Here is a 13,813-nt window from a genome sequence, read left to right on the forward strand (position 1 = left end):
TGATTGGCTGACTGTAGAGTAACTGGGGGCACATGATCATAAGAGCTTGGGAACAGAATGGAAAGTTCTAGAGAAGAAGGAATACACTAAGTGAGGAAAGCATGTAGAATCCTGTGACACATGAATTGGAAGGGGAAATTATTGGGAAGAGGTGGAGAGGCCGGACAGACTGAGGGAGGCAGCAGCGCCAGGTTGTAATAGGCAAGGGAGGGCGAGAAGAGGCCGCTGGGTTGAATGGTGTTCAGAGGTCAGGTTGTTAGTGACCTCCAGGGCAGGACAGCAGCTCCAGGGTGAAGAGGGCTCAGGAGAGAAGAGGGGAGGCAAAGCAGCCTTGCACTTGACATGGTGAAGAAGTGTTAGAAGCCAGCTAGTGACTTGACAGCCTAGCTCCCGCTACAGTCTTCCCTTCAGGGAAGCTCTGTGGTCACTGTATTTTTCAACTGTATAGTAAAATCTTTATTTTAATTAGTACACAGCTATTCACATTTAAGTCAGAAAGAAAAAGTATTGCTTTGTGGTAATAAATATTCATGTGACAAAGCCTGCAAAGTGGTTTATTCTCACAAATTACCGCTGGAATCAGTCCTTCAAACTCAGTACCTAAGTGGCTGTTTTGCAGATTCTTCTCCACTGCTCTGGCAGGCGTCATCTTCACTACAGCTTTATAAGCAAGTCTTCTGTGCGGGGCCGTCCAGGCTACGCGAGGGCTGTGAACTGCCTCACCGTCTTCTCGCTCTCTCGCTTCAGTTCTTCAATGTGGGCGTCCAGGCGCTCTAGAATATGGTGAGACCTCAGCTCTTCCTCTGCTAGGAACTTGGTAGCTATCGATCCCAGAGGAGACACGGGCAGTGAGCACTGGGAGAGGGACAAATCGTGACAAGTGTTAGGAAGCAGGGAAGAAGGCCTTGACATTAGTTGTGATATTTTCTGCCTAGCAAGTTAAAGGGTGAATTTTTCCTCTGAAGAGATATTTTCATCTTAATGCCAAGGGGGAAAAAAAAGGTAAGTTCTGAAAACATTGCACCACAGATCTCTTTCTTTCTGACCCACGCAGTGTCCGTGAAGTGTGAAGCAGGTATAGAAAGGCCATCACTAGCCTGAGAATGCCTCCGCTCGAACTGAATGCCTGCCTGCCACCTAGAGGAGAGCACAGCCACTGCTATTTCAAAACTCTGAATGTTACTCTCACTTTAAAGCACCGAAAACCTACAGAGAACAAATTAAATGCCAGTTAAAAAATCAATATTTTTTTCCTTTCTTAAAACTCCACTCTTTGATCTGCAACTCTTGGTTTCTAGTGATCTTGAAGGTAATACAGAAAATCGAGCACATGCGGTTCACCCTCGTTTACTGTCACATTGTGAAGTCACCTTAAATGCTGAGTTGGCACAAATCCCTGACTCCAGGGGAAATAAACACACACAGTATAGACATACATACAGCCTGGGATATTCTCTTGTCTCCACTAGACAAAAGAAAAATGAATTTCTGATGGGAGAAATTACTTTCCCAAGGCTACCACACTAACTGGTGCTGGAATTGAGGTTCAGGGTGCTACCTGCCATCATCATGTGACCACTGAGATGGGAATGAAAAACAAGGCCACCTTTGCTCCATTAGGAATGTGGAAGTCAGCTCTTGTGCTCTGTGGATGTCCACACATGGACACAGCAGGCCAACAGTAAATTCAGTGGGCAGGCAAACAGGCAGTTGTTGACTAGGCAGAATCAACTGTATTGGCCCAGTAGAGAGCTACTACCAAATACCTGGGTACTTCTGAAGGAAAGCACACGATGCTCACATTAATGGGAAAGAGTGACATCTGTGAAAATCGCAACATCACAGGTCAGGGGAGGTTAGCTGCCAGACTTAGGAAGAACATTACTTTCCAGGCTGTTAATTTTCTTCTTTTTTTTAACAATGTGGAAGTATAATGGGCATTTATTTTGAAAAATAAAGGAAAATCTTTCCAGGAAATTTCTGACACATTTCTAAAGACAAACCAACAAACAAACACCAGGGCATAGTGGTACATGCCTTTAATCCCAGCACTCAGGAGGCAGAGACAGGCAGAATTCTGAGTTCGAGGCCAGCCTGGTCTACATAGTGACTTCCAGCACAGCCAGAATTACATAGTAAGACCCTGTCTCAAAGAAAAGGGAGGAAAAAAACCTAACTAAGGTTACTTAACATTCTCAAGGATGCAACCACAGTTGTCAACAGGCCCAACACAAGTACTTCCCTATAGAGGGCAAAGAACAGTGGAGCCTAGCGGTGGGATGAGGGGCCAGTACAGGGTCAACGACAATCTCTGCAACCAGGGCTATCACAGGTACCCACAGCAAGCTCTGCACACCTGAGAGGCACCACCTTCGACGCCCTGCCTCAAGCCCCTTCCCAACAGGCCCACTCCTCCTTCCTCACCATCCATGCTATGGGACTTCCCCAGTATCCAGAAATAGTCCCTGAGTCAGTAACCGCAGCACAGTCAGCCCTCTCTAGGAAAGCCAGGCAGGAAGGTACAGCCTAACGTCAATGAATACCTATACGCATATTGTAAAGATTGCAGAACTGGAGTTTGAAGTCATCTTGGTTGAATGTACCTTCATAAGTAAAACTGCATGTTGGAAGTGTGTGAAATAATATAGGGTTACTGATTGGGACCCAGTAAGAAAAAAAAATCACCCTCTTTACTAAAAATAAAGATAAAGATCAGAAAGTTTTCATACCGAAGATACAACCTCTTCTTGGTCATTCATACAGTCAGACAGACTGTCAGAAAAGTTGGCATCATTTATATCTAGCACTGAAGGCAAAGAGTGGGCGTGACACAGAAAGTTGGAAGGTAGAGAGACGATGGAGCTGTCAGGGCTGATGTGAGAACTCAAGGGGCTGGAGCCCCTGGCCATGGGGTCTATGCTATCCAACATTTGTCCTCGAGGCGAGTGGTGACCTGTTTTGAACTGCTCAGTCTTTAGTCCATCATGTCTGTGCTGGCCATAGGTTGGTCTGAATAGCAGATTAGAGAACAAAATAAATAAAAATTGTAGCAACTTTTCTTCCCAATAAATGCTCAAAGAAGCATGTTTATCTGAACATTAGGAGGCTAAACAGCAAGACTCTATCGCTTAGAAATGAACAGTCTGCTTGGAACAAGTGTTCCCCACTCACTCAGGCTCTGCTCTCATGTTTCCACCACAGCGGATGCCAGACACGCCACTGAGACTCTGATGAGGGCCAGGGCAGCCCCACGCCCAGAGAAAGCATGTAATGTCACAGTGGCTGAGAGTGGGGCTGGGGGCACTAACAAAGGCTTCTGGTAGGAAAACACACAAGCTACACAGAACAAAGTGAAGCCAAGTGGCTTCTCATTGAATGAACCTTTCTTATGCGAACAACTTAAAATTAATTGATCAAAAATACAATGGATGCTTTTTATAAAAAGCCATGTTTTAATTCTTAAGAAACAGGTTGGACAGCGGTGGTAGGAGGCAGCAAAAAGGCTCTGGGGGACAAGCTGGTGTTTACACCTACATCCAGGGTGCACAGAGCAGAAGTTGTGATGAAACAAGGCCAGAGCCACCTGAGCCGCATGCACACATTGTAGTCAGAATTAACCCAGCGCCTGTGATGACGGCACCGCTCTAAGCCACAAGGTCTTCTCACAGCAAAAAATCATACGGTAGCACGCATACTTCAGAGACTTTTAAGAAACTTTACTTAAACTCTGTGTTCGTGGACTCGGCTGCTCTGCTGTGTGCTGGTTTAAAGATCCTGCCATCTTTTTTTTTGCACACTTGAGTAGCATGCTCCAGCTGAGATTTGGTGCTCATCAAATCTTTCTGTAGTTGCTGATTTTCAGATACTAATTTATTTAATGCCTCAATATAGTTCTCCTGAAGGTCTGCTAGTGAAATCTCTTTTGCCTGACAAAAAAAAGAATACTAGCATCACTCGTGCGTGTAGGAGTAATTATGATAAATCTACAGTAGTGCTGGCTGAAATATTTTCTATTTTAGTTGTAACAAGTCTATGGCTTTAGTTAGAGAAAGTAAAGATTTGTCTTAAGCCTCTTAAGATGAACATAGAAAAGGTATCAGGAAGGGAGAAAGTTACAGGCAGGATGGCTTCCTCCTGTACATGGACATCCAAGGAACAGAACCAGAACAGAGGAAAGCTTCAAGAATCAGAGACAGGGAAATCAAGAATATGATAGCCATGTCTCTTCTTAGAGAAAAATGAGGGGCCCTCTCCCCACTCTACCCCTACCCCACACAGAGTACCTGCGGAAGGAAATCAAGTAAACAAATCAAGTAAACATCAGGTTCTAAAGAGAATTGTGGCCAAAAGGGTTATTAGTAGCTTTTAAATAAATACCTTCTCATCTTAAACACCTAGTTTTATATAAAGTTAGCAACACAAAAGCAGGACTCAAGTGTATGACAGAAACTCCTACCGTGAACTGGTTTTAGTTCTGTGACCATACACCTCATTTCTTGATAATACAGCTCTACTTTTTTTCCCCAATGATACATTTTAATTAGCATTCTACAAAATTATGGTCATCTGGGGCTGGAGAGATGGCTTAGTGGTTAAGAGCACTGCCTGCTCTTCTGGAGAACCCAGGTTCAAGTCCCAGCAGCCATATGGCAGCTCACAACTGTCCATAACCCCAGGATCTAACACTCTCACACAGACTACATACAGACAAAACACCAATGCCCGTAAAATAAAAATAAATTGTTAAATTATGGTGATCTTCACAGTTTAACTTATTTCATTTCCTATAAAGAAAAATTGTGAAAGTAAGCTGGTCAATAGAGTTCTGATAAACATAACTCACCTGCCAAAGTCACAAAGGTATAAATACACCTGTAAACTAGGATTACAGATCTTTCAGTAGCCGTCCATGTCTCACAGTATCTCAGAGAAGCGTATTTGCAGCTACACTGTCAGCTACCACCCATCTTTGTAGTTGTAGGACATGTGGCTACACCGCCAACTACTGCCCACTCATCTTTAAAATGGCCAATACTAAAAGAACTGCTGCTTTCATTAAGATAATTAATTTGAAAAATTAATCCTTCCTAGGTGGTAACATGAAAAAAGCACATCCTAAATAATTATGTTTTGATATGTATTGATATTATTAACGCTGTATAAAACTCTGAAACCAGAAAAAGCTAAAACTGGCAGGACTTTTACAACTTAGATGTCTAAAATCATTAAACCAGAGTCTTTTAACCTATGAGTCATGACCCCTTTGGCAAAGCTCTATCTATTTACACTATGATTCATAACAGTAGCAAAATTACAGTTATGAAGTAGCAACAAAACCAATGTTATAACTGGGGTCAGCACAACACGAGGAGCTACAGTAAGGGCTGAAGCATTAGAAAAGTTGAAAACCACTGCACATACCTAAAAGAGGTAACACTTGTCTTTTCCATGCATCTTTCTGAAGTCTCCAAAAGTTACTACTTTATTAACGATTGCTCCAGGTACATGAGTGGGAAGGTGGCAAGGCAACTGGGTAGCAGGCATGTACTGAGCAGGTAAAGAAGAGTGAGTGTTCCCATCAGGGTTCAGAAGTTCAGCTCCGCAGAACTCTGGGCACAGTCTGGCTTTAACATTCCTGGAAGTTCAGTTCTCAGTATGAACAGGGACCTGCTGCACCATATAAGGGTCTCTAAGTCTAATACGGCCAAATGGCACGTCTAAAGGACTCTGTAGTGAATTACTCCTCACTCAGTATTAGCTTTATCAGGGCATGCAAAGTCCTTTGTTGTCCATACTCTCACTCATGTTCCTATCTGCTCATCTGTTTACTCACTCACCCACTACTCCATTCATATATTGTCTGTCCATCCAGTCATTAAGCCAGCCTGCTGGTTAGCCAAGTGTCCCCAACCCCAGTCTCAATCCATCTTTTACCTCCTTTATAAAATGTTTAGCTATGGTATTGAGAAGATGGTTCAGTTGGTAAAGTACCTGCCATGCAAGAGGATCAGAGCTCAGAGCTACACCACTCACGTAAATGCTGACCAAGTGGACATGGTAGACTGCCTGGAATCCTAGGACTTAGAAAGAGCACACAAGATCTCTGGAGCAAGCTGGCTAGCCAGACTAGCCCAGTTGGCAAGTTTGGGCTGTAAGTGAGAGACCTGCCTCAATGCATAAAGTGGGAAGGAAGTCAGCCTGTATCAGCTTCTGGCTTCCATAAACACATGCATGCATGCAGACAAGCTCCCACCACACACACAAAAATGACAACAAATAAAAAAGTTTAAATGTTTGGTCACCTCTAGCTTTTTCTCATGCATATGGATTTGTTCTTTTAAAAAAATGCTTTTATTATACTATTAAAGGGATGTGAAGTGGCAGCAAAGTTGAATGAATATTTCCATCTGTTGTCTTAAATGACAGCATATCCTTTAAGTAATCACAAATCAACCATTTAAGTAACCAGTTTATTTCACAATAGCTGCTGTGTCCATTTCTGAACTCCTACAAGATGGGTTCTCTGGGGATGTAAACGGCTGAGGACACTGAAGAACATGACAACTAACATCGCAGATGTAAATACCCAGGTCAACTTGGGGCCGCATGTTATCAACAAAGCCTAATGTCCATGGCTCAACTGTCCTGAAGGCAATATCGATATGCATGGGGAAAGCCCATTCTCCAAAAACTGCCACCAGAGGCATATATTAGCTTTTTATATCACTATCAAGCCTATTGGCAAGAAATATTCTTGTTTTTAAACATTTTTGTTATTAGGGAAGTTGAACAGCTTCCTGTGCTCACTTGAATTCAAATTTCTATGAAGTATCTACTTGGTTCTTTGCCCTTTTCCTACTGGATCTCTTTCCTCTTATCTCTGCAGGACATCCTTATTTGCTGGCACTTCATGTTGGCCTGTGTCGTGTCTGCTATAGGTTACTTCTCCTTGTCTGTCCGTTTGGTTCTACTTCTTCTGGAGTACTACAGATATGAATCCAAGCCCTGTGCTAGGCCAGTGCTCTCCTCCAAGCTACATACACCCCCAGCCCTTTTGTGGCTCCTTTGATTCTGAGATAGGGTCTTGCTCAGTTGGACCTTGAACTCTTGGACCTCCTGCCTCAGCCTCCCGAGTAGCTGGGATTATAAGCATGAGCTGCCATACCTGCTTCTACTATTGGTCTTTTTCAATGAAGTCTTTTGCCATCCAGAAATTTTACACTTTGATGTTGTAAAATCCTCAATGGCTTCATGATGCTTAGAGAATCTTAACCCATCTGAAACATTATAAAAAACAGTCCCCGTTTTTCTAGTTAAAATAAAGTGTTCTTCTAGCCTTTTGCACTTTCTTCGATCTCAGCCTCCATGACTGAAATTGCAACTACCTGGGAGCAAATAGGAAGCCTGGAGTGACTATGCATCTTTTTGGAGGCAGAATACTCCCTGGAAGTTCAGACATTTGACCTACACCAAAAAAAGATGGGTCAGAATAGATGTATCATTTTATAAATCATAAGAATTTTGTAATAAAGTGTCTAAAGAACATCACTCTGTAAGCCAATCCTATTCTGATTTCACAGTAGCTTATATATATATATATATATTTCTCATGTTTTCTACTAAATTACTGTAATGTCTTTAGAGTTGAGAATTTGATTATTCATCCTGTGTTCAATCTAGCACTTACTAAATATTCTAGAATATTTGAGTAAATGAATTATGCCTCATAGAGATTTTAAAAAAATAAATTACTTGAAAGATGATATGCTTTATAATACACACTGTGAGCACAGTAACAGTACTAACCCCAGCACCCAACATCCATGTCATACTTACTGCCAACACTGTGCTGAACCCTGTGCAGATACTCTACTTGCTGAGAACACAGACTGCATATGCATCTTATCACACACAACAGGAACAATATCTTATTGCTACAGCAGAAATGTCCTCTGGCAGTAGTATACCTGACTTCATTTGAGACTGTCCCACTAGTTTAATTCTAACTCCTTCTAACATCAATATTAACAAAGCCACTTTCAACGGCTTCAAAAGCACAAAGCCTAAGTATCTATGTGTGTACCTCATGCAGGCCCAGTTCCAGCTTCATTACTGTTTCAGAAAGACAGCGATTCTCTAACTTGAGAGAGTCTAACTGACTCAGAATCTCCTGAAAAAGGAAATGGGGGGGGGGGGGGGGTGAGGACAGAGGGAACATAAATCAAATATATCTTACAAAGCTTTTCCATAGATAACTTTTACTAGTATAGTCTAGTCTATATTCTCCATGCATATAGATAAACCCTTAAAAACCTATGTACATATGGTGTGTGTGTGTGTGTGTGTGTGTGTGTTGCATGCACATGAGAACACAAGTGTGCCTGCCATGTATGTATACAGAAACCAGAGCCAGCAAGCTCCCAGATTCCACCTGTTTCTGGCCTGCCGTCCATCCCCCTGTAATACTAGGGTCACAGAACAGAACATGTAGCCATGCCTGGCTTTTATGTAGGTTCTGGGAGTCCGAACGCAGGTCCCCATGCTCATAGAACAAGGGCTTTTTTACCCACTGAGCATCTCCCAGGCCTCACACATACTTCTAAAAGAATGTGTCAAATATGTTAGCTGGTAAACCAGCATGCATGTGATTAAATGTCACACTCAATGATGAAGTTTCAGGTCAGGGGAAGGCCCTTAGCTACACCCTGCTTCCACCTCTATCTACCTTCCACTTCTAATACCATGTGAGCTACACTTTCATAAAACGCTCATTTATTTTTGGCACTCACCCTGCTGAGACTTTCTGCTTGACTATCTCTAGGAAAAGATTCCTGCCTTCTTTCTCTGTCTTCTTCCTCAGCAGAAACTGTCTGTGGTACTTCCTCACTGCTACTTCTTTGAAGCTCCATCCCACTATTTGTTTCACCCAAACCGAGACATAGCCTAAGTGTGATCCAAGTCACTCCTGTGCATACTCTGTTGCCTTTTCACTAGAGTCTCTATATCTGGGGAGAAAGGGGTGATTCAAATGCCAGCTTCATATGAGGATTTCACAGCTAAAAGACTAGCCCTTGAATTTCAGGCTTTCTGTGGAGCTGACTAACCAATTTTTCCATATAAAAGTTCAGGTTTTATCTGAAATCGAATGTGCCACACCAACATCCCCTCCAATAGCTTCCCTATCATAAGCATCTTCCAAGAAATGCAGCACCCTCCCCAACACTTCAACTATTTTCTGTCTCATTACCGAGTATTACTCAGCTGCCTGAGCTTAATTTCTCAGCAACAGCTTCTTCCACTGTCTCCTCTGTTACCCTAGTCCAATAAGACACGAGAGCTAGCCAATTGTGCAGCCCATTATCTTCAGAATGCACCCATTTCCTCTATGGCTATTGTCCACTGCCCAGGCCACCCACATCTTGTAATCATGCAGCTCTTCCATTTTACTCAACTCTCCACTTGCCGGCCTTCCCTCTAGATCGGCCACGTCTCGCTGGGCTCCCACTACCTTGCCCACATTTTCCTTGTCTGTATCCCAGCTGACCGCCCCTCCAACCTTTACTACAGTGCTTGCTAACCAGCCCAAAGCAGGTGTCTACTTAAAGTTCACTGAAGTGAATGTGGGAGTTAGTCCTTGAATAAATTCACTGTTTGAAAACCAGCAGGCACACATCAAGAGGAGAGCTTCAGATGGGTTTTACCTTATGCTCTAAGGCCTTTTCTTCTGCCTTCTGCATCTCAGCCTTCAGCTGCTTTTCCATGTCTGAGGAAGAACACTTGGCAGAAGCAATCGTGATATCTCGCTGGTGTAATTCCCGAGTTAGCTGGGAGATTTCCAGCTTCATTCCTTCCAGTGCAGAGCTATAGGTTTGGTCAGCTTGCAAAATCTGTTCCTTCAACTATAGAGAGGCACAATAGAAAACACCAGAAGTTCAGACGAAGTACTTAGAATGCAGGCATGTGATAGTGCACAGCAGTAATTCTAGCACTCAGGAGGCGGAGCCAGAGGCAGGAAGACCCCAAGATTGAGACCAGCCTGCTCTTGCCTGTCATTTCTAGGCCAGATTGAGCTGCACAAGGAGACCCCATCTCAACAAACAAGGTTACGGTACAGCACGTCCTAGCATGCACAAGGCTCCAAAAAACCAGAGTCTTTAGAGAGAAAGGCACATGGCTAATGGCTGCCAAGTGAGGCGTGTCGCTTCTTCAGTGGTACTGTCACTGGTAAACTGCTCCAGTAAATAACCCCACAAGTATTCATGTCAGCAACCCTAACTAATTTAGTAGCCTAAAAGAAAACAAAGTGAGAGTAGGAGGGAGGTTAGGTGGGAAAGGAACATCAGCAGGATTAGAGGATATCAGAGGGTAATGGAGGTGAATATGATAGCGATACATAGTACATATGTATAGAACTGACAAATAAATGTTTAAAATGTACATTATGTAACAAAGAAAATACACAAAACATTAATAAAGCTAATGTTTATCTTATTTCAAGGCATGAAATTTTTCCCAGATTAAATATACAGAAAATCAGCAATTTACCAACTTGTATTAACTATTCTGAAGGTGCGGTGGTTAAACTCAAAATAATGTATTAGATCTCAGAGGAGCACTGAGTTACCCAAACACAGAGAATCAATGTCAATGTCAAAGTCCATGTCCAGTGTACATAGACTTTCATTCTTTTTACTGCCACAAATTGAAATTTGTTTATTTATCTGGTTTTCTGTCTCACAGAAGATAAATAACAGAAAGAAAAGAGGAAAAAAGGAGCAAAGGCCTTTGAGGAAGATGGCTCAGGCTATAACATGCCTGCAGCAGGAGCATAAGGACCTTGCTAGATCCCTAGCACCCATGTAAAATTCACCTTGGGAGTTTGTATACACGGGAGAGAGGGAGAGTGGACACAGTCAATCCTGGAGCTCACTGGCCAGCCAGGTTCATCAACCAGTGAACGCTGAGTTCAGCGGAAGCTCCTGAGAAATCCTGTTTCAAAGTGGGGCGGGGTGGTGAGGGCGTGGGGAAAGATACCAATAGGCAGGCACCTAATGTTTACTTCTGGGCTCTCTACACACACATATGGTATATGTATACATGCATACACACATATACATATAGGAACTAGCAATAATCAAGAAGTAATGAAAAACACAAATTAAGCCAAGTATACTGACAGTCACCTCTAATTTCAATACTTAGAATTCAAAGGCCAGAGGATCATGAGTTTGAGACCAACCTGGGCTACAAAACAAGACCAAGCCTCAAATAACAGGTAAATAAATGTCAATAAAAAGGACAGTCAGAGTCCTAAAGTTGTTTTTTTGGTTTGTTTGTTGTGTTGTTTTTGTTTTTAAGATTTATTTATTTATGTTGTAGACAATGCTCTGCCTGTATGTACACCTGAATGCCAGAAGAGGGCATCAGATTACGTTATAGATGGTTGCGAGCCACCATGTGGTTGCTGGGAATTGAACTCAGGACCTCTGGAAGAGCAGTCCTTAACCTCTGAGCCATCTCTCCAGCCCCAAGAGCACTAAAGGTTATTCTTGGCATTTTGATACAATCTAGTATAGCCCTGATACAATCTAGCTAGCCCTGAATCCTGTGTCTTTGATTCCCAAGTGCTAGGATTACAGTATACCAGCACACCTGAAGACAGGACCCTTTAATTAAAAAGCTCTGAATAACTCAACAGCTAGTAAGGACACTAAATACTTCATAGCACAGAGAAAATGTTCATTTATCTTTACCCAATGAATAAATATTAAATGATAAGTCACATATCTTTTTATAAGCAACAATATGATTGCTTAGAAATCATGATGTTTAAAATAAAGCTTTAAAGTTCAAAGTGAACACATTTCAATTACATTTTTAACTTGCTGGCTTACAATTTCATCCATATAGACAATGTACTTTGGTAATAGCCCCAGCATCCTCCTCTCCCCTCCTTCTCCCACTGAGCAGCTGCTTCCCACAGCCTCTACCCAGCACATACCTGGTGCTCTTCCACTGACATCACACAGCCTCCTGAACAGACTTCTCTTACTGATCACCTCCCACCCCACCCCTCGGTCCACAAATACATCCAGTTTTGTGACCCCAGGCACACAGGGTTTCACCTTTTTAATCTCTGTCCTGTACTCATTGTTATGCCCTTCCATTCTCTTCAGCTCTTCGTATTTTTCCATCAGTTCTTGGCTCAGCTGTTTACATGTTGCACTCACAGATTCCAAACTATATGGCAGAAAAACAACCACATGTAAGTAAAATTCCTGAAATCCGTAAGATGGATTATCTAAATGTACCTTCTTGATGCCCAAGACACATCCTAGTCATATCTTAAACTTCATATCCCGTATTAAAAGACACTACCAATTCCACTATCGCCAATGCAGCAAACCCATCCTAAAACGTTGAGATGGTTTTGACTTTTGTGTTTACCTCTCTACTTCTTTCCCCTGATTTAAACTCTACTAGTTACAGATTTATAAAGACACCAGCAACTTTACTAATGGTTTTGCTTTAGCTGTATGAGAGAGGAAACGCCACCAGAACTGTCACAACAGGCTCAAATCCTGTCACCCTTGGTGATACACACACCATAATATACAAAACCACAAGAATGGGCTGGGGAAATGGCTCAGCAGTTAAGAGCACTGTCTGCTCTTTCAGAGGTCCTGAGTTCAATTTCCAGCAACTACATGATGGCTCATAACCATCTATACTTGGATCTGATGCCCTCTTCTGGCATGCAGGTGTACATGCAGATAGAGCACTTATATAATGTAAAATAAATAAATATTGAAAAAAAAAACAAAAACAAAAACAGGGCTGGAGAGATGGCTCAGCGGCTAAGAGCACTGTCTGCTCTTCCAGAGGTCATAAGTTCAATCCCCAGCAAGCACATGGTACCTCATACTCATCTATAATGTGATCTGATGTCCTCCTCTGTCTGCAGACGTACATGCAGGCAGAGCACTGTATACATAATAATAAATAAATAAATCTTTTTTTAAAAAAAGAAAAATAACCACAAGAATTAAAGTATGCCCAACTCATTCTTACTCAAGAGCCCATCCTTCTGAGGTATAAGAGCCAGAGGCAACATGCCTCTCATTGCACTGCTCCTGTCCCACAGGATCTTTTTGTTCCTAAACTGCTAAGCTTTGCTGTCTACCATGTGCCAGGCTCCACACCTGCTTCCTGTGTCAACACAATCCTCCTTTCAGCACAAAGTACCTCCTTCCCCTCCCCCTTGGTGGCCATACCTTCTCATGAACTAAATCAATATTTATCTAATTATAGTCACCCTAGTCCTCATTCCCCTAATCACCTTATATAATTTATTTTCAATGTTTATAACTTGAAGGTAATTTTTTTCTAGAATTTTCTACTTTAAATTCCTCAAGTCCTTTAACATGAATATTTTATCTCTGAAATGGAAAATTCTGATTAAAATATTTTACTTCTTACTCCTGCCAAACTTAGCCATTAGCTCTTAACCCCTACAGCACATGCTTCTAGACTGTTCTACAAAAGCTTGGTACTGTACTGTTTCATAAGCATAGCCAACTTGCCAGATAAATTATCAATCAAAACTATCATCTTTGGGGACTGAAGACACGGCTCAGCAGTTTAAGAGCACTGGTTTCTCTTCCAGAGCTTCAGTTCCCAGCACCCACAGAGCAGCTCACAACTATCTCTTATTCCAGTTCTCAGATTCCAGAGGAATCTGAAATCCTTACACAGACACATGCAAGCAAAACAACGATGCACATGAAATAAAAATACATGTATCATCTTTGTA

General features: G+C 42.2%; 1 protein-coding gene across 1 annotated transcript in view; it reads right to left on the reverse strand.

The window, feature by feature from the left end:
* Window positions 1-416: 416 nt before the first annotated feature.
* Cep63 (centrosomal protein 63) overlaps window positions 417-13,813 on the reverse strand; it is a 43,825-nt gene continuing 30,428 nt past the window's right edge. The window contains exons 10-15 of the mRNA XM_051140758.1: window positions 12,126-12,240; window positions 9,702-9,899; window positions 8,084-8,170; window positions 3,721-3,926; window positions 2,730-3,009; window positions 417-855 (exon numbers count right to left, since the gene is read on the reverse strand). Coding sequence (XP_050996715.1) covers window positions 697-855; window positions 2,730-3,009; window positions 3,721-3,926; window positions 8,084-8,170; window positions 9,702-9,899; window positions 12,126-12,240 — 1,045 coding nt within the window. The 3' untranslated portion in view covers window positions 417-696. The remainder of the gene's footprint in view (window positions 856-2,729; window positions 3,010-3,720; window positions 3,927-8,083; window positions 8,171-9,701; window positions 9,900-12,125; window positions 12,241-13,813) is intronic.

The sequence above is a fragment of the Acomys russatus genome, chromosome 32 (genome assembly GCF_903995435.1).
Source record: "Acomys russatus chromosome 32, mAcoRus1.1, whole genome shotgun sequence".
Lineage (NCBI taxonomy): Eukaryota > Metazoa > Chordata > Mammalia > Rodentia > Muridae > Acomys > Acomys russatus.